The 18,689-nt window shown below is 51.4% G+C and overlaps 1 protein-coding gene across 1 annotated transcript in view; it reads left to right on the plus strand.

Annotated features, from left to right (window-relative positions):
- Window positions 1-4,041: 4,041 nt before the first annotated feature.
- The window catches only part of LRIG1 (leucine rich repeats and immunoglobulin like domains 1), a 91,952-nt gene continuing 77,304 nt past the window's right edge, over window positions 4,042-18,689 (plus strand). Inside the window, 4 exon segments of the mRNA XM_075158680.1 lie at window positions 4,042-4,155; window positions 4,157-4,312; window positions 4,314-4,364; window positions 4,367-4,695. Coding sequence (XP_075014781.1) covers window positions 4,042-4,155; window positions 4,157-4,312; window positions 4,314-4,364; window positions 4,367-4,695 — 650 coding nt within the window.

The following is an 18,689-nucleotide window of genomic DNA, read 5'->3' on the forward strand; positions in this document are numbered from 1 at the left end:
AAGGTCTAGCTTGCAAATCAAATCACAGAGATATTCTTTTGCCGGAACCAGGAGACAGAAAATAGGTTCATGTTGAAGACGAAGGGTGCCCTGCGCTCAGGGCTCGTGTGAGTTCCTGGCTGCACCCCAGGTGCGCAGGGTCGCCTAAGGTGAGTCATCTGGGGCTCCGGTTCCCCAGCTGTAAAATAGGGATAATACTTCTGTTCTCACCTCGGTTTGTCTTCTCTGTTTAGATTTCAAGCTCCTCAGGGCTGTGTCTTGCTACATGTATGTACAGTTCCTAGCTTAATAGAGTCATGATCCAAACTGAAGCCTCCAGGCACGCCTGTATATTATATCATTACTAATTTCACAAGAGGTTGCAATCAAATTCCTTTATCGGGCAAAAAAAAATCCTAGAAAAGAATAAAGCAAGCTATTAAAAACTGAGGAACATTTTTGCTGAAGTGGAAATAATGGTACTTTGTCCCAAAATGTATAAAATATGTATTGCAATTAAATTCTCTATTGGCAAATTGCTCTACAATTAAAAAACACAGAAGCTTGAGTGAGGCAATTAGAATAATAGTAGAGTGTTAATTATAGCTTGATGGATTCTGCATGCTGTCAGCAATTACCTTCCAAGTGTGCACTTCTGAACCGACTCCAAATCCACAAAAAGACACCGGCAGAATTAGAAATATCTTCCTTGTTGGCATGCCTTTGCCGTTTTAAAATTTGTTTTCATAAATACTTTTGTAAGCTATTTAATTAGATTTAATGAGGTTTGAGGAAGAAACATCCTCCACGCTGTACACAGGCTCCTCTCTAGCAAAGGCATGGACTCGAGTAGAAGGGAGAGCGCGACTGTGAGAATAGTCCCTTTTCCTACCAACTGCCCTCGCGGAATTATTTTCAGCACACAGTGAATCCTGTGCAAATGCGAGGCAATTCATACCGGTTTCCAGGAGAGCTTCCTTTAATATCTTTTTTAAAAAGGTTATCTAAGGCTTTCAGATCTTTCTCTCCATGGGAAACCCCACAGCCCCCTCTCAACCAACGGCAGTCGCACGGTGTGAGGTGAGAGTCCTGCATTGAATGGCTGAGATTAAATCAGTGGGGTTTGAGGTCAGGGTTTGCAAGAATAATTTAAAAAAAAGTTAAAATTAATTATTAAAGGTAATTAAGAAGCTTGGGTGTCAAATTTGAAAACACTACAAGAACCAAACATTTTTTATTTTCGTGATGCCTTCCCCACTGGGCAAGAGAAATCCGCTCCATAAAGATGTCTTAAACTTTGTGTTTCCCACATGGAAGAGTTAAAGACATATTTTTTAATTGACTATATATTTGTGTAAGACTGCACTATCTTCTGTAATACATCTACCCTTCCTGCCTCAGGTTGCCTCCCCAGGGACAGGAGCTCTTGCTCTTAGTTTGCAAACAGCTTTCAAATAAATGAGAGGACTAAACCTAAGCCGTTCTCCTCTTTTCTCCAGTTCTTGAAAGCTGAAATCAGACCCCAAGCCACAACAATGTGATTTTTTTAAAATTCTCCCCACCACCACCCCAGCGTAACAAAAGCCTAAACCCCAAGTTTTACCTAGTGAAAGCCCCTGTCTACAAATAATGCCTATTGATTCTTCCCAGAAAGATTTCGGGCTGGCCCACGCAGTATCTGCAGTGCCTGCGCTGAAAGGTGTGCTCGCCATCGGGGACCAAGGCTGTGCGCGACTGGGGGACAACAGGGGTCTCGGACACGCTGCCGAGGGCACCGACACCGGTGAGCATCATCCAGGCTCGGCACGCCGGGCGTTTGGTCCCCGGGAAGGTGTGACTTGGTGGGACGGGATGCCTGAAAGTCCTGGTCCCCCAGTGGTGAGCAGGGAGAAGCTTTTGCAGAGATTGAGTTTTCCGTTTATCGTTAATCTCTGCAATCTGATACGTTCAAAGCTGTCCCAAAGGCCAAACAGTTGCTGCACAGGTGGACTGTCGAGAGTAAATAGGGAAGAAAAGGGAAATGCTACACCAGTAATAGCTAACGCTGCTTCTTGCGGTGTATGGTCCGGCTTTCAGGTGGGGATGCTGAAATCATAAACTCTTCATCCTGGAGCAAGATCTTGCCCCCGTCAATAAACCCAGCTTCTACATTTCATACCAGGTCATCTTCCAAAGCTAAATCTTCCTCCCTCAGGATTTCCAGACCCTTTTCACCAGTGCACGTTGCACATGCTGATCCCAGAAGCCGAAGTACCAGGAGGCAGGGGGGCTGCGGTGCGGTCCTCCCCACGTTGCTCTCAGGTCCAGCGGATGACTTAATTGCTGTCTGTGGCAGGCAGCTGGCTATGTAACCTAGAAGATCCCTGAGCATTATGTCAGATGAAATTAACTGCTCCATTGCCGAATCTGTAAGAAATCTAGAAGAAAAGAAAGAGAGGCAGGAGAGGAGAAAATCCTCATCCACAGTGATACCTTCCAAAAATGTGTCTCCTCTCACACCTTCCCTCACCTCATCAAAGCAGCATTTCATCATTGTGATCACCAACTTGGTGGTAGAGGAGAAAGGCCTCACAAGGTCTTTGCCCAGTTTTGGGACCACAGGCAGGAATACTGAAGCCCAGCCTTAAAAAGCCCCAACTCTTTGTCACTCTGAAAGGCTGGCCTGTCATCTCCATTCCTCTTCTGTCAGTTGATGATGATGCTTCAACGTGGTGCTTCTCCGTGCTGCAGGTTCCCACGCATGGGGATGGAGAGCAGACGTGACTTCACGCTCCTCGCGAGACTCGGGGGGGCTGCCAAAACTCTGAGTCCCACGTGGGGAAGAGACACTTCAGGCTTTGACATGGAGCTTTCGCAGCCCGTGGGGAATCTGTGGGCCAAACCCGACTTGTTCGGTTGGGCTTATCAGCAAATTCGACATCGCACCCAGTTTCTGATTCAGCTGACCCGATCTATTCTATCTAGGTGCCACCAATCCAGGTTTGCTGCCTTTCAGGAGGTGGCATCTTTGTACAGCTTGGGTACCACTCCAAACAAACCTGAATGCAATTCCCTTCGTGCATGCTATCTTATATGAAGAGATACGCGATGTTCGGAAGATGAGCGGCATGATTAAAGCATCCTGCGGTGCAATGCCCCGTCCTATTACAAAAAGGAAATACAGCTCCGTCCCCGCACGGGGGAATAATCTGCAGCAGAAGGATGGAAATCTAATCAAAGGTAGCGGAAGCAGGATCGGGCTGTGATATGTGTTTCTCTCCCTAAAATTTCACACCTCCTTTTCCCCACGTCACTCCTGGTGCAAGGCTGGGCTGATGCCAGGGGTTAAACCGCATTCCCACCCGCTGTGGGTGCACTGAGCCCACCGAGAGCTTCCCCCCCTAAATGCTGTGCCAGCCACATCCAAACTTGACCAAAGCCAGTTGGATACTGTCCGCTAAGCGCAGGAGCAGCCTCTAAATTCAGTCTTTAGAGCGTAACGATGCTCTAAGGTTAATTTTCCCTGTAATGATCTTGCTGCAGCTGTCTAACGAGTCATCCTTCCACGCGTTTTGGACTGTGTGCTCCCTTACACCACGGGGTGCGCTGGGCTTTCAAAAATAGAGGTAATTTGGGAAGCGGAACCCGCCGCTTAGGTTTGGACTGAAACACGCGTGAATAATTAATCCACTCCTACCACGGGCTCGTGGCGGGACACGCGTGTCCCTCGGGAGTGTGGCCCCGCAGCCACTTCGTGGCGTGCGGGGAAGGGCACATCGGGGTGTAGGGGAGCCCCCGGGCCCTGGTCTTGCAGCAGATTGTCCACATCTACGGGAGGGAGACTTTTAAATCGCTTTCCCCGCGGCAGAGCCGGGAGGGAGGAGGGTGGGCGCGGCCCCTTTAAGAGGGGCAGTGCGGGGGGGCGGCGGCCGCCCGCGTTCACACCTGGAGTGGGAAAGGGGGGCGGGCCCCGGCGCCTCTGATTGACGGGCCGTCGGCATCAATGGGGCGCCGCGGCGGGAGGGGGGGGGAGCTCGGCCAATGGCGGCGCGCGCGGGCCCGCCGGAGAACGCCCGCCAGCCAATGGGCGGGCGCGCGGGGGGCGGCGCGGCTACATGTTGCGGTGTCGCCAACGTGGGTCCGCGGCGAGCGGCGCTCGGGCCGGGCGGGGAGCGGCGGGGCCGGGCTGGGCCGGCGGCGGGAGCGGCGCGGCGGTCGCAGCGGCTCTCAGCCCCGCGGGAGCGCACCGAGGAGGGGGAGCTCCAGCGGCCGGCGGGCCGGAGCCGTGCGGCGTGAAGGAGGAGGAGGAGGCGCTTCCCGCGGCGGGGACGCGGACCCGACCCGCCCGGCGGTGCCCGCCTGCCCGCCGGCGGGTGGATGCCGGTGCCGTGACCGCCCCGCGGGGCCGCGCCGCGCCGCCGGCGGCCGAGGCGATGCTGCGGGCGGCGGAGCGGCGCTGAGCGCTCGCGGGGCCCCGCGGCGTTACCGCTGCGCTCCGCGCCGGGGCCGCTCCTGCCGCCTCCTCCCGCCTCGGACCTTCTCCGGTGCCGGATACAAAATGGCGGTGCCGTCACGGGCGGGCGGCGGGGCGGCGGCGGCGCTGCTGCTGCTGGGGCTGCTGGGCTCGGCCGCCGCCGGTTGCCCCGCCGGCTGCGCCTGCGGCGGGGAGCTGCTGAGCTGCGGCGGGCTGGCGCTGCCCGCCGTGCCCCGGGACCTGCCCCGCTGGCCGCGGCACGTGTGAGTACCGGGCGGGGGCTCCGCCGCGCTGGGATGGGGTGCGCAGCGGGCGGGACCCGGGAGAAGGGGCTGGGGGCGAGGCGGGGGTTTGGGTAGCACCGTGCGCCGGCAGCCGGGTGCACCGGGGGGGGGTGTGTAAAAAAAAAAAAAAACCCAAACCAAAAAAACCCAAAACTCAGAGTTTTTTTTTCTTTTTTTTTTTTTAAAAAAAAGCAAAGTGGCCTGTGCCGCCTTGTAGGCGCTGAGCTGCGCGGTGTGAAACTTCTCTGGAGATCCGGTGTCTCCCCTGGTTCCTACCCGAGGCGGGGATGGAGGCGATGAGGAGGCGGCGGGTGCGGTGCTGGTCCCGGGCGAGGGGAGCGAGGGGAGCTCGGGGCTCCCTGTCCGGCCGGTCCCTCGCTGGGCTGGCTCTCCTCCTCCGTACGGGTGTCTCGGAGGAAGAAGAGCCGGGAGTGGGTTTGGTCTCTGATGCTGGGATCTGCTGGAGATAACGGCCAGCTCGGGCTCCCGAATCCTTATTAGGACATCCATCCCACGCCCGGCCCGGTGCTCCAGAGCGGGGCGCGCCCCAGCCCCGCGCCGTGCCCAGCATCGCACCCCGGTACCCAAATACGGACCCCAGCGCTGGGGCCGCACTCGCCCTTTTGGCTTTTCGAGTTGCCCACTGTTAAGGTGCGAAAGCCGGCGAGGCAGTGAGCGTGGGCCGAAACGGAGTCGCGGGCTCTTGCGGTGCTGTTGGGGCGTTTCAAGAAAAACCAGGTGGTGTTTTCCAGTAAAAGCGGCGTGGCTGGCTGCCATTCCCTTGGTTCTTGTCCATCTACCGGAGTTATTAACCTGCAGTGTATCGTATGTCCTGGATGGCAGCTGAGCTTATAGCCCAGCACCGGGTGGTTAGTACAGCGCTGTGGCTGTGTTTTTTCCCCTAGAAGGGTGTTTTAAAGTGTTCGGGTACATGCCCAAGTGCAGGACGGCGTGGTTGCCATTTCCCGTAAAGCGCAGCGGGTCTGCTCCAGTTGTGTAACCGCCGAGCGCTGCTGCTGCTCCGGCCTGATAAGATCTGAAATAAAACATCGGGCACGGGAGATTGGGGGGGGAAAGTGTGCTCGGCTTTGACAGCTCAATTCATTTGACAGGGGCAGTGCAGGAGGACTGAGAGTGTGTGTGCGTGCGCTCATAAACTTGTAAAAATAACTGTCCTCAACTATTAGCTAACCTTGGGAAGTAAGGATCTAGAAGGGAGAGGGAGAAGTGCCTCAGCTCTTCTGTTGCCGGGCCTTTTGGCTGTTTGAACAGATTTATAGATTATTGAATCTATAAAACCCCTGGTTGTAATAGATACTCCTCAGCTCTGCCAGGAGAGCAAATGGTCACTGAAGTGTTTCTGGAGATCGTCCAGCTCCTTATTAAGAAGAATTATTGGAGGTTTGTCAGGTTCTCCTGGTATTATGCACTTCTGGCTGCAGAAATACCTTGTTTTACATGAAATTATCAGGTGTTGTACTGAGAGGAACGTGTGGCCTCTGTATTAAAACTCTGACTCATCCCGTTCACCTGTTGCTGTGTGCTCTGAAGGATCCTTCCTTCAGCCTTGGGCACCTTTCGGGGCAAGTTTTTAATCTTCTCAGCACAATTCTAACATCCCCATGTGCCTCTTAAAATAGGACAGTGTATCTTTGTTCATGCAGAGAAATGCATTAATAGCCCAGTCTGAACAAATTTATTGTTATGTTTTTTTCAGGAGTGCTAATACCCAGGAGTGTCTTTGTCATATGGAACAGATTTTTGAGTGTCTTGAGTTCAGTTTAAATTTTATTGGTGAAGTAATAGCATGTATAAATCTACTGCTATAGACCTGTGGGCTGTTGGTCTTTTAACCACTTAGAATATGGCTTGTCAATTTGTAAATTCTAAACTAACCAAAGAATTAGCTGAAGAGGAAATTTGTGGAAATGGCTTTCATATCTGACAATGCAAAATTAAGGGTTCTTTTTCCTTCTCCATAACTAATATAAAAAGCAGACATTGAAGACATTTTGTTTTTTACGTAATATTGTTTCTAATCACTAAAAATCACTTAAATCGCTTATTTCAGTTTAGGGACACAAAGCTGAAGCGTGTTTGTCATGCTTGGTAGGATCATAAATGCTAATTTCTGGTGCAGAGGATCATTAACTAATTTTTTGAGTTGTATAATGTCCTCTATAAAAGCAGCATGTGCTGGAGAAAAGTTATCTCTATGCAACTATCTCTGTCGCTTTTTGTTTTTTTTAACACGCGTTTTTAAAGAAGCAGAAGGCAAACGCAAAGGTCTTGCAGCAGATGTAGGAGCGCAGCCTGGGGGCGCGGGTCCCCTGGCCGTAAACCGGGGTGAGACGGGTGATGTCAGAGCTGTGCACCCCGCATCGCCCATCGCTTCTGGGCAGGCTGCTCCCACCGAAGGTGTCTGCTTCCCCGGGGTGATAAGCTCGGGCATGTTTGATTGCTAATAGGAGAGAAGAGAAATCCTGTTTTCAGTGACTCGTGGTGGCTGTGCTTTAACTTCGTTAAAGTGCTATTGAAAAATCCCTCCTTAGTAGTTTATCTTTTATTCCTAATGAGTGCCGCGAAGCTGAAGCAGTGCTTGGAGCCGGTTTTCAATGTGTTGGAGATAAAGCTTTTGTTTGCAGGGTTGGAAATGTGGCTCGGCACTCTGGGGAGGGTTCTGGAACAGACTTAATTGCGCCGTGTATTTTGTCAACAGGACTATCAGTACTGAGGAAAAGCATTGGGATCTTTTGAAACTATTGTTATTTCTCTGTTGGCAGTAGAGCTTGGAGTTGTAATTTTTCTCCCTAGCTTTCAGAAGGCATAACTGATACGCAGAAGGGCTGGTGCACTGCAGTTGCTCACAATTAATGCAGCGTGACACAAATAGTTTGGTTTTATTTTTTTCTTAAAAGCAACAGGCAGTTCAATACTGCATGCCAACTATATAAATGTGCAGGACTTGCTGGCTGAGCAGCCCTGCGTAGGGCAAGGTTGCAACACTCAGCATGACCCATGCAGTCCTTGCAGGAGCTGCAGCACCCTGCCACTGCGAGCTCTGCAGCTGTGAAAAGTCCCTGGTCTGAGGGGGATGCCGGGAAAATCAAACTCTGCTGAGCAGTTGCTGTGCAATTCTCCTTTGCAGTGTCTCGCTGCTGGAGATGCTTCATGTCTTTTGGTGTTTTAAGTCTGAAGTTTATTTTCATGTTAGAGTGTAATACGTGGCATAAACTTTAGGGCCAAGCTTAAGTACAAAATGCTTCGTGCCCAGAAAAGCCAGGTGCAGGGCACATCCCCTGCACCCTCTGTTTCTGTCTCTCCATGCATCTTAATTTTTGAGGGGTGGTAGAAGAAAGATTTCTTCTAGGCATCATGTATGAGAGTTTTTTCCTTCCTTTTTAGTGATACAGCAATAGTATTTTGGGTACAAATTTTAATGGTGAGAAGGCTTTGGAGCTGTGGAAGTGCAGTTGGATAGCTAGTTCATTGGTGGTATGGTATGGAGGAATGAAAGTTTTTATTTTAGATGTGTTTTGTGTTTTTTTGACCCAAATGACTAGTGGAAGTTTTTGGGATACTGGGCATCCGTGCACAGATCCTTCTGCCTCTGGGTCGGTGTGTGCTTGGCATGTGTGGGAACAAGGCAGAGTCCTTGACAGTGCCCAGGAGAGCTGGGCTAAGAGCTGCTCTCCGTCTCCCAGGGAGGCTTGGAGGCTATATGGATAAGTTGCCCTGAGGCACCAGCTGCGCAGATGCTGGCTGTTTGCACGGTGCTGCTGCTCTCTGGAGAGAGCTGGGCAAAGAGTCTGGATGCTTTTTAAAATCCTGTGGGTGCCTGTCAGTGGTTTTAGGGCCTGGAAGTGCATTTGAACTAGGAGTCAGGAGCAGACTCTTGCTGTGCTCAGTGTATGCACACAAGGATTTTGTTGAGCACAATGTTTGTGCTCAAAATCACCTCTTAACTTAAATTTCTTGCTAAACTGGGGTTTTAATGTGCTGGGTCTTGTTGCTCTGCTCTCACATGTTAGGGTGGCTTCTTTGCTTGGTAGAGCAGAGCAGGGCTCTGCAGAAAACTTGCTGTGCCACTGCCTGTGCATGTGGTGTTCTTGGAGATGGACATGGGTTGCTCTTGGGCTCTGGAGTAACTTGTGCTCCTCTGCAGATGCTGGAAGAGAAGGCGGTGGAGGGGGGCTCTCCTGGGGGGAGGGGGGAGCGCTGCTGGCAGTTCTTCCCCTGCATGTCCCATTTCCAGCCCTGCTGAAATAATGGAACAAAGATTAAGTAATCGTCACCCTGGGCTTGTGGTGCCTGGCCCCGTGCAGCTGCAGAGCCCTCACTGTGTGCCGGCTGCCCGGGGGGCTGCTGGGCTTGGAAGAACGGCTTGGGAGAGGGGGATGCAGATCTGTGCAGGTGCCTGGTCCCCCTCCCTCCTCCTGGGGAAAGGGAGTAGAAACCCAAAGAAATTCTGCAAAGCCAGCAGCTCCCTGCTGGGTGGTGGTCTGGGGGAAGGCTTCTTGCTCAAGTGGGACAGTGCTGGGAGCTGGTGGTGCTTGTAAAAGAAATCGTGCTCAGCTTGTAATGACACGCTTGGGTTTGGTGCTTCCTGGAGCATCCTCAGCAGCTGCCTTGCTCGGGGACGGTCTCCAGCCCAGGAGCTGCGGGATGGCTCTGCACCCTGCAGGCTTGCAGTTGCTGCTCTGGAGCTTGGTCCTGGTGGGGTAACAGCAAAGCTTCTCCTTGCAAAGCAGTGCCTCTCCGGGCCTGCTGCTTACACACAAATAAATACATGCGTTTGCAAATAAATCCACCCTTCCTGTGAACATGTCGGTGGATTTGCTGGCCACCCTCAGCATGCCGCGATATTTATTGGTGCTTACTGGAGAACAGCAGTTAACAGCAAGCCCTTTGCAACTGCTGTCTGATCTTCTCATCTTAATCCCTGACTGAGCCACAGCTGGGGCAGAAGTTATTTCAATCAGACTAGGATTAGAATTGTATAGGAGATTCATAATGAAGCCTGAATGGGATAAAATATCCCCACCAAGAAGCCTTTCTGGCTCTTGCAGAAGCCCCTGGCTTCAAGTGAAAGGCTCTAGGACCCCCTCAGCTGCCTCTGCATATTCCTCTCTCCTTTTGAGAAACTTCATGGCATTTAATCACTTTGAGGCTTTTCCTCTCCGCAGTGACTGCAATTTGAAACGCAGGGGTCCCATACAAAAGGAGCAAGTGCTCAATGGGCTGTGTTAATATTCAGTGCCACTTACAATGGGCGCAGTTTGAAAAGCGGAGAATGGATGGTCTGGGAGCTGGGGGAGGAGGAGCCGCGGAGGGAAAATTCCCAGGGCAGGGGAACGAGCATCTCAGTAGGCAGCCGAAAAAACGAACACACCATCAATTGTTCTCTAGGAAAATCAACCATTATTATGTGTTAGATACAGCTTAATATTTTTTTTCTTTGCTTGTGCAAACTGCTCTGCAGTTTTGTGGATGTAAGGTTTGGGGATGGCTGAGCCTTGCAGGAGTTCCTGCTTGGAGTTTAAGGGATGAAGGAGCAAATGTGAGGTTGATTGCCTTCCCCTTGGCTTGCTGGCATCAAGAGGCTAGAGGTGGTAAACTGATATGTTTGGGAGCCCAGACACTTCAACAAAGCACTTCAGGTACTTAAATGCTTCCTTGAGCATGGGTGAGATTTCACTTCCCTGCTTAAAGTTAAGCTGCTGCTGGAGTCTTGTCCCTGACAGAGATTTAGGCAGATGCAGAAGCACTTTGCTGAGATGAGATTTTAGTTTGTCTGAGCCCCACCTGGTGCAGGGAAGTCCCAGAGTGCTAGAAGGATGCTCCCCACTGTGCAGCTTTAGCAGAGTGGGCTGGAAGGGTTCAAGGTGGCTTCATGTTGAGGCACTCCCCCAGGTGCTGGAGATGTGGGTTCATCAACATATGTGCAGCTCCCACCAGCTCTGCAGGGCAGCTGAGCATGGCCGAGTGCCGGGCTCCCTGGCCATGCCCAAGCAATGCCTGCTTCTGGTTGCTTTGATCTCTTGAAGAGGGGTTAAAGTTTTGTCTTGAAGTCTGAGTGGCTTCAAAACTGGCTAATGGCTCTCATTTCTTGGTAGCCAGCTCTGATGAGAACTTGTGGATTGTCCCTGACTTGTGTGTCAGCTGCACCCAGAAACTCTCAATTAGGGCTGCAAGGCTTTTAATTGATCTTGTTGGCTACCCCAGGAGACACCTCTGATTGAGTTAGCTCAGCTCATCAGCTTTTAACATAATCATTTTGTGCTACTAACCTAATTGCCAAGTGTGACTCCCTTGTTTTGCAATGTGGAGCTGGATGGGGTCATGTGGATGAATGGAGTAGAGATAATTTAGGCTAATGCTGCTCGGAAGAGCCATCTGCAGAAAATCTAGGCTCCAGGTTCATCAGCTCTGGGGGACCAGGGCTGGGCAGGAATTAGCACCTCGTTCAGGGTGAGGGGAGTGATTTAGCATAGAGCATGGCTTTGGTGAGTAACAGGGAATAAACATAGCCCCTCGGTCTAGGTTGTGGTTTCATGCAAGCCTGGGAGGCTGGGTGCCTGCCGGCAGCTCTCCTCTGAGGTCCCTTGCTGGTTTTTAAGTGGCACATGAAGGAAGGAGCAGAGCGTGAGGCTGCAGGAGGAAACAAAGCGTGAATAAACCATCTTTCCTTTTTTCTGCTGTGCATAGGGACCCAAGTCAAGGACCAGGTTGCTGTTGTGCTTGCACAGAACACAAAATACATATTATTATTGTAGCTGAGTCATCTATTAATAGTTAACCAAGTCCTGCACTGCAGCCTGAGTCCTTCAACTCCAGCCTCTTCCAGCTTCAGAGCAGGACCACAACATATGTAATATGTTATGCTCCCTCATTATATTTTCAGCACGCTGTCTCTCAAGCCACAGCCATATAATCTTGGAAAAGTCTAGAAGCAGGCCCTGCTATTTTGGGGGCACCTCTCAAGATCTGATGACGTGTTGCATCCAATTCCAGGAGCATGGTTCACTTCTGCGTGGTTGCATTTTCAGTTTGAGTAAGAATTGAAGGATGGGTCTCAAACTATAGCCATCTGCCTAGTTTTTATTAATGTTAGCCATGCTGGACGTGTGGGCAGGATGGTTGGTTATTTGCACTTGTCATGGCAATTTTTGTAGTTTGCTGCAATGGCTTTGCGTGGATTTCAGCAGGAAAAGTATCAGAGACCCTTTACAACTGAACAGCTTTACACAGAGCTACAGATTTATAAAAGATATACTCCAGTGTCATGCACAAGGTGCATTTAAAAAAGTATTAGCTGACTAAAACTTTGTTCTGGAGCTAAAGTTTTGTGTGCAAGAGAATGTCATGGGTTTTTTTTGAGGGGGGTTAGATAGTCTTGATATTGCTGCTCATCATGAGGCAGTAACTTTTGTTTGTGAATTTTCCTTTGGTGTCTTTTTTGGACCCCCTGGGGCAATCTCATTAATTTTGGAAATCTGCAGAAGTGCAGTCTTAAGTGCATGTCCTGTAAACCCTACTCCCCTACACAGGCTGTGTATCACAAATGTTTCCCTTATGTTGAAGGCACCTATTTTTTAGATGAATCCTTTCAGATTAGAAAACACATCCCTAGAGTTCAGTGGAAATTTGGCTGTGAAATCTTGAAATAAGATGCTTTTTTTTTCCTAGACCACCTCCTCCAGTTGGCAGGCTGTTGCTGAGTGCAGAAAGGCAAGACAAGCCCTCAGGTGCAAGAAGGAAATGAGAGGTGCAAAATGCAAAGTTGGGGCTGTGCCGCTTCCCCATACATAGGGTCATGGATCCATCCTCGCCACCGATGGGTCTCTCCCTGGTTGCCCAAAGCCTGTGCTTTTGGGATGGATGCGTGCCAGGATGGCAACCTGTTGTCTTTCAGTGCTGTGAATACTCCTCTGCCCTGGAGAGTTTACCATCAACACCAGCCACTAACGAGCCTCTCCAAATACTGCCCTGCAAGTTCAAAACGCGTTTTGCCTAGCTGGTGTAGACCGGGCTGTTTTATAACCGCACTTAAAGTCTGTTTTAGCCTGCCGTGCGCCAATATAAACACAGGTTTTCTATGTTATCTATCATCTAGAAAATACTTCTAAAAAGTGACGGCTGGCCAGCGGGCTGGTGCTCGCAGCGTGTGCGGCAGTGCTCGGCTGGTGCAGTGTGATCGCCAGCCCAGATGGGTACTGGGGTTGGAGGTGTTGAACTGGATGGGCTCAGGGCTTGGTGGAAGATGCTGAGATAGAGATGACAGGTTTACTGGGTGTTGTCTTCTGGTTGCATTTAAGGATGCGATGCTGGAGGTGTCCCGGGTGGGTCGGTGGGGCTTGCTGTGGGTGATCCCTGTAGGGGTGGGGTGGTGGGAAACCTTGTGGATGGGGAGTTGCTGGTCTGTGGGTTGTATCACGGGTAATAAAACAGCTATCGTAGGAAACTGCCTGGCTGGAGGCCCTGTGAAAAATCACCCCCTAAATGTGTTCCAGTTGTCCAAACACTGGTGCCTCTCCTTCCTCCCCGGCGTGCGCGGGGGGAGGCTGGAGCTAGCTCTCCACGGCCACTGCCTGGGGAGCAGCCCCGAGCAGCCTTTCCTTGCTTTTTTGCTGTGTCTCGGTCAGCTGCGGTCCGCCCAGGTTCGAGAGCGGTGAAAAAGCACCGGTAGCTTTAGCACAGACCTAAAAAATATCTTCCAGAAGCCTGGATGGCCTGGGCTGTTCCTGCAGCAGCCTGGTCCGTGAGCAGGTAACTCGGCTCTTCCCCAGTACAAGGTGGGTGCTTTGTGTTGGAGCTGGAAGGTGCGTGGAGCCACGGGGTTGCCTCCTTTCTCATCGGGCTTTGCAGCCTGAAGGGGACTTGGGGACAGGGAATATGGCAGGGATCTGCGCGTGGCTGATGTCAGCAGTGACCTCCCTGCCATTTGCAAAGGGTGAGGAGGTATCTCTTCATGATCTGGGTGGCACCTGGAAGCTCCCCACCCTCTTCCCGTTCTTTCATGCCCGGTTACTTCATCACTCCCGCACCTGTCTGGTGATGGCATGGGCAGTGCAGAAATGTCAGCCAAGCGCTGCTGACGCGGGGCGGTTGGCCGGTGCTTGTCTCTCAACTGCCTGTGGTCTGTCCTTGCTGGTGAGCCAGAAGAGCATCCCATGTTCTTGTGTATCTGTGTAACTCGCCATGAACCTTTGTCTCCTTCTGAACCAAGGGGCAGAGTCAGATCCACACTTGTATTTCATTTGTTTTGGCAAAATGGGGGGACTTGTCCTGTGGTAGGAGATTTAAACAAACTATATGACGTTTTATTTTGAAAGGTGTCATAATACTTTCCACTTTCCCTTTGCTAAGCATATTTTTGTGCTGTTCCTATCTATGTTGGTCTATAAACAACTCTGTTCCTCCTTTTTCCTCCTTAAACAAGTTTAAGTCAGAATTCTTGGCTTTCAAACACCTTTGGATTATTTCCTGAGCAGGGCACACATGCTGCATTAAATCAGTAAATAAAATAGAGCATATTTTTAGACCTCTCTGATTTGGAAGCATTTGTGGGAGTTGTGCTGTCTTTATTGTTTCACATGGTTGTAAACCTTGTATGTCCTCCGTCCCACTTTCCAACCTTTGTTATTGAGATGATCACCACCCAAAAGCTGTTGAGATCAATGAAATTAAGGGGTCTGGATGACTCTGTTCATGAAAGCGGATGAATGAACTTTCCTGTTATAGCAGGAAAAGTTGCTTGGCTTTTGACTTCTTGGTGAGCTGAACCCCTTCCAGGGGCTCCGGTTTCATTTTTACCAACCTTACCAGCAGAGACGTGTACTGGTCTTTGAGTTAATCTTGGACAGAAAGTCATACAGATCTGACAGGACGTGTTTGGCTTATGCTGTCTCCTTAAAACAGCAGTTGGCTTTGCTTCTCCCTGGTTTAATAATCTCTGAGGCAGGTACTGCTTTTTACCCAGGTTTCCTGAGAAAGGAGGCTGTGCGGTGGTGCATGTGTCTGTTTTCCCCCTGAGCTTTTGATGCTGTTGGCCGGCTTCGATTTGAGGAGTGAACTCCAATCTGAAATGCCTACTTCTCTCATAGGCAGCGGGCTGGGGAGAGTGGCTGTGCCAGTATCCCCACCAAGGGAGGGGAAACGGTGTGAGATTATCCTGTATGAGACATCAAAGAATCCCCGTGGGGGAGAGCAGTGCTGTTAAACCATCCCTGCAGGAAGAGCAGATGACGGAGACCCAGCTGTGAGACTCGGCTCTGCCGAGCGCTCTGCTTACCTCTGTTAGGAGTCGGTGAAGGAGGGGTTCAGAGTCTTGCTGGGATGGTGCTGGCATTCTCTAATACCCGTAGGAGGGCGTGGAGGGTTTGGTGCTGGGTTACCCCGCATTCCTGTGAGCAGGGGATGCTGCGGAGGCAGCACCCGAATCCTGGCCTCTTTGGGGACCAGCGTGATGGTTTCTCTGTGCCACCCATGGCACCACGGGGGAGTGTCTCAGCCAAAGCACAAGCCCTTGTGACCGCCACGGCCACAGCTGGGCATAGCTTTTGGTGACTTGCTGCCCCTCTTTTGGAGCAGAGCTTCCAGGAAGAAGATGCCTTTGTGGCCTGATGGGTGTTGAGCAATTGGCCACGGGTGGGAAGCAGTGGTCCTGGGTGTCCGCATCTCCTGGCTCCCTGGCAGCACCGTGGCAGGACGGGGACAGCTGCCTGGGGCTCCTGCCTGCTCCGGCTGCTCATGGGCTCTGGGCTTCATAGCAAGCATGGGGAGAGGGCAGAGCCACACAGCTGGGTGGCATCCTCAGGAGATGCTGAATAGCAGCCCTGTAGCTGTTTATTACAGTGTTTCTCTCTCATGGTTTCTAGCACTTGTGTCTCAAGTGCCACCACTTTGTGGTCAGCTTAACAAGAGCTTGACGAGCTGTCCTTTCAGCTGGCAGGGACTGTGCTGCATCCCTCTGCGCATCTCCCAGGCTTGCTCCAGCTCCCAGGCTTCTCTTTTATTCAGACCGCGTGAGCTTTTCCCCACACCTTCCCTGTGTGCCCCTCTGCCCTCAGGTGACGGTCCCTTTTGGCGGCCCCGGTGCTGCGATGCGCCGGTGGGGCGCGCGGGCGGCCCCGGTGCTGCGATGCGCCGGTTGCTGCTGTTGACTTTGTTCTCTTCACCCTTCAGCTGCGAGTACTTGGGCCAGCTCGAAGGTGAGGTTTTCAAGCACCCTGTGTGCAAGTCGTAATGCCAGTGTGAGGCTTGCTGGGGAACAGGCTGTGCATGATCAAGCCATCGAAGCTTGTCATAAATTTTTTTTTTAAAGTCAAAACAACACAAATCCACCTTTTTTAGGGGAGGAGGTGGCAGCTGAACACTTTTGGGACTGTGTGCTCATTAATGTTGCTTTGTTTGTGAGAGGCATGGCTAAAAGAGGAGGAATTCAGCACAGACTTACGGGCCTGCACATTTGGAAACAAAATGGGGAAGTTTCCCTGTCCAACAATTTCCAATTGTTTCCTCTATGGTTTCCTGAGTAATTCTGACCGCCGGCTATAAAACCGTCTGCCTCGCCGCTGCAGGATGCATCATCCCTCGAATCTCCCTTCGGCTCACCGTCTCCCTAGGCTGCTCCATCCCCTCCCTTCGGGCTCCCTGGGCTGTTTGCAGCCGGCAGCAGGAAAATTCCCGACTTTCCCCGGGAAGTCGGTTTCCTGACGCTGCTGTGTGATAGACAATAACAGCAACAGCTCTCGTGGGACTGGGGTGGGATTGGGAGTGGATTGAAAATGTGCCTTGAAACGTTTTGGGGAGGTTATGGTCTGTTTTAGCTGAAATGCCTTTTGATGACTTTCCTGCTTTTTTTGGTTTGGAATACGGAATCCCTCTTGGCTTGTTTGGATGGCTTCGGAGCCACCCAGCCGTGCCTGCCCTGGAGGGACAAAGCCGGTCCTTCTCCTGGTGCTCCCGTGGCGCGGAGGAGAGGGCTGCAAGATTCCTGTTCAGGTCAGGGGCCATGGAGAGCAGAGGACAAGCCAGGAATGAGCCCTCCAGCACCGCTCGCTCTGCCAGGCCTTTGGCTGCTGGCTCTTTCCCCATTCTCTGCAGCCACCTCCACTGAGGGCTTTCGAGCCAAGGTGAACCAGCTGTATCCCCTCTGGTTGTGTGTGTGATATTTGACGGTGCTTTTGGGGCAGTATGTGGCTGTTTGAGCCGTGCTCAGCCTGCCGCAGAGGTTGCTTTCCATCCTTGGTCTGCATTTGGCCCAGTGCTGTGACACTGGTGTGCCACAGCCTGGCAATCGGGAGTCGAAAGCATCCCTCGCGGTGTCTGTTGGGAGTCGTCAGGGAGCAGCGCAGAAATAAATGCCAGGCTGATGTAGCGTTGAAGCAGGAGCTGGGCCTTGTTTCTGCTGCCACCAGCAGACTGCGGGCTTGGGCAAGACTCCTTGGCCTGAAAATGGTCCTGTAATTCCAGCAGTGAAGATCCATCCGACTGAATGGAAACCTATAGATATTAGGCTTTATGGATAAGCTAGAGGTCTAGTTTTCTCGATTTCTTAGAATGCAATGGATATTTCCAGAGGACAACTCAATTATTGTCCTGGGAGCTGTGCGAGCAGAAGACCACAACTCCATGCTTGCCCATTGGTGCTTGTGCACGGGGAGGCATTGGAAAGCGGGTGGATCCTGTCTGGGGAGAAGAGACTCTCTGCCCAGAGCTCTTTCACAGCACGATCGTCTCTGTAAAGGCCAAGAAAACTTGATCTGAAAGTCTGTTTTATTTATTCGTTCCTAACTCCAGCCCTGCTTTGAGGGGAGCACATGGAGGCCACCAGCCTTGCTAGGCACACAGGCTGTCCTGGCACGGCCGCGTTCCTGTGCTGGAAGGGCGTGTTTGGGGCGATATTTGAAATGCAGCAGAAAACCCACACTTCCTTCAGAGTTTTGACTTTTGCCATTTTTCATCTTGGGCGGACTTTAAAGTTTTCTGCAGCATTCAAGGGAACGGTTTGGTTTTCCTTTGCCCACATGTCAGCATTCCTGAACAAAGCAGCCTCAAGATTTGTGGAGCAGATTCTTGAAATTCTGCAAATGTTTGAGCCAGAAGATGTTTCCAGAAACTGCCTGACCTAACAAAGTGTTGGTAGGACTTGAGCACGGCTTGGGGAAAATGAATAAGGTGTTTTTATCCCTCTTTAAATGAACGCCATTCCGATCAAAACCACCATCCCTGGTCTTGGGAGTTGTTGTGCTTTGCCACCTTGTTGCTGTTAAACCACAGCTGTGCTTATTTGAACAAACCAGGTAAAGAAGATATGCATTTTAAAAATGAGGTTTGTTTGCCCTGCTCTTTCACCGATTGCCCAGTGAACCTAGCGATGTCATCTCAGCTAGATCTGAAAGGGAGCTTAGCTACCTACACATGGACTTAGGTGAAAGGGAAGCACGGGTGTACGGCAGCTCCTGTACCTGCAGGCACTGCAGACCAGTGCTCAAACCCTGCATAAGCCTCCTGGGGGTGTTCTCCTGAGTATGTCCAGAGGTGATTCAGTCTTGTGGTCACCAGCACTCCATAGTCTACACCCTGCAGCACCCATGTGTTGCTTTCCTGGTCTGTCGATGCTCCAAACGTACATTCCCAATGAGTTTTTGTGGAGGAGCTCGGTGGGAGCTGCTGCTTTTGCCTAAAAACATGAAAGTGGAAGCGCTGCCCTTTCCCTTGGGCTGGGTGGCCAGCAATTGCGTTTTGAATGGGGAACGTGACAGCAAGCTTTGCTCGCTGCCTTCCTGTTCTTAGTTAACTGTGCTTTTGCTGGTTGCTGGGATTGGGGTTTAGGCATTAGATGTCTCTTCCCATGAGCGTTTTATTACAGGCGTGAGCATGAGTGACCAGGAGGGGAATGCGGAGTGGGGAGGTGCTGGGAGGCAGGAACGCTCCTGTGTCTGGGACCATTGACCCATGTATCTCAT

This window comes from Calonectris borealis, chromosome 10 (genome assembly GCF_964195595.1).
Source record: "Calonectris borealis chromosome 10, bCalBor7.hap1.2, whole genome shotgun sequence".
Taxonomy (NCBI): domain Eukaryota; kingdom Metazoa; phylum Chordata; class Aves; order Procellariiformes; family Procellariidae; genus Calonectris; species Calonectris borealis.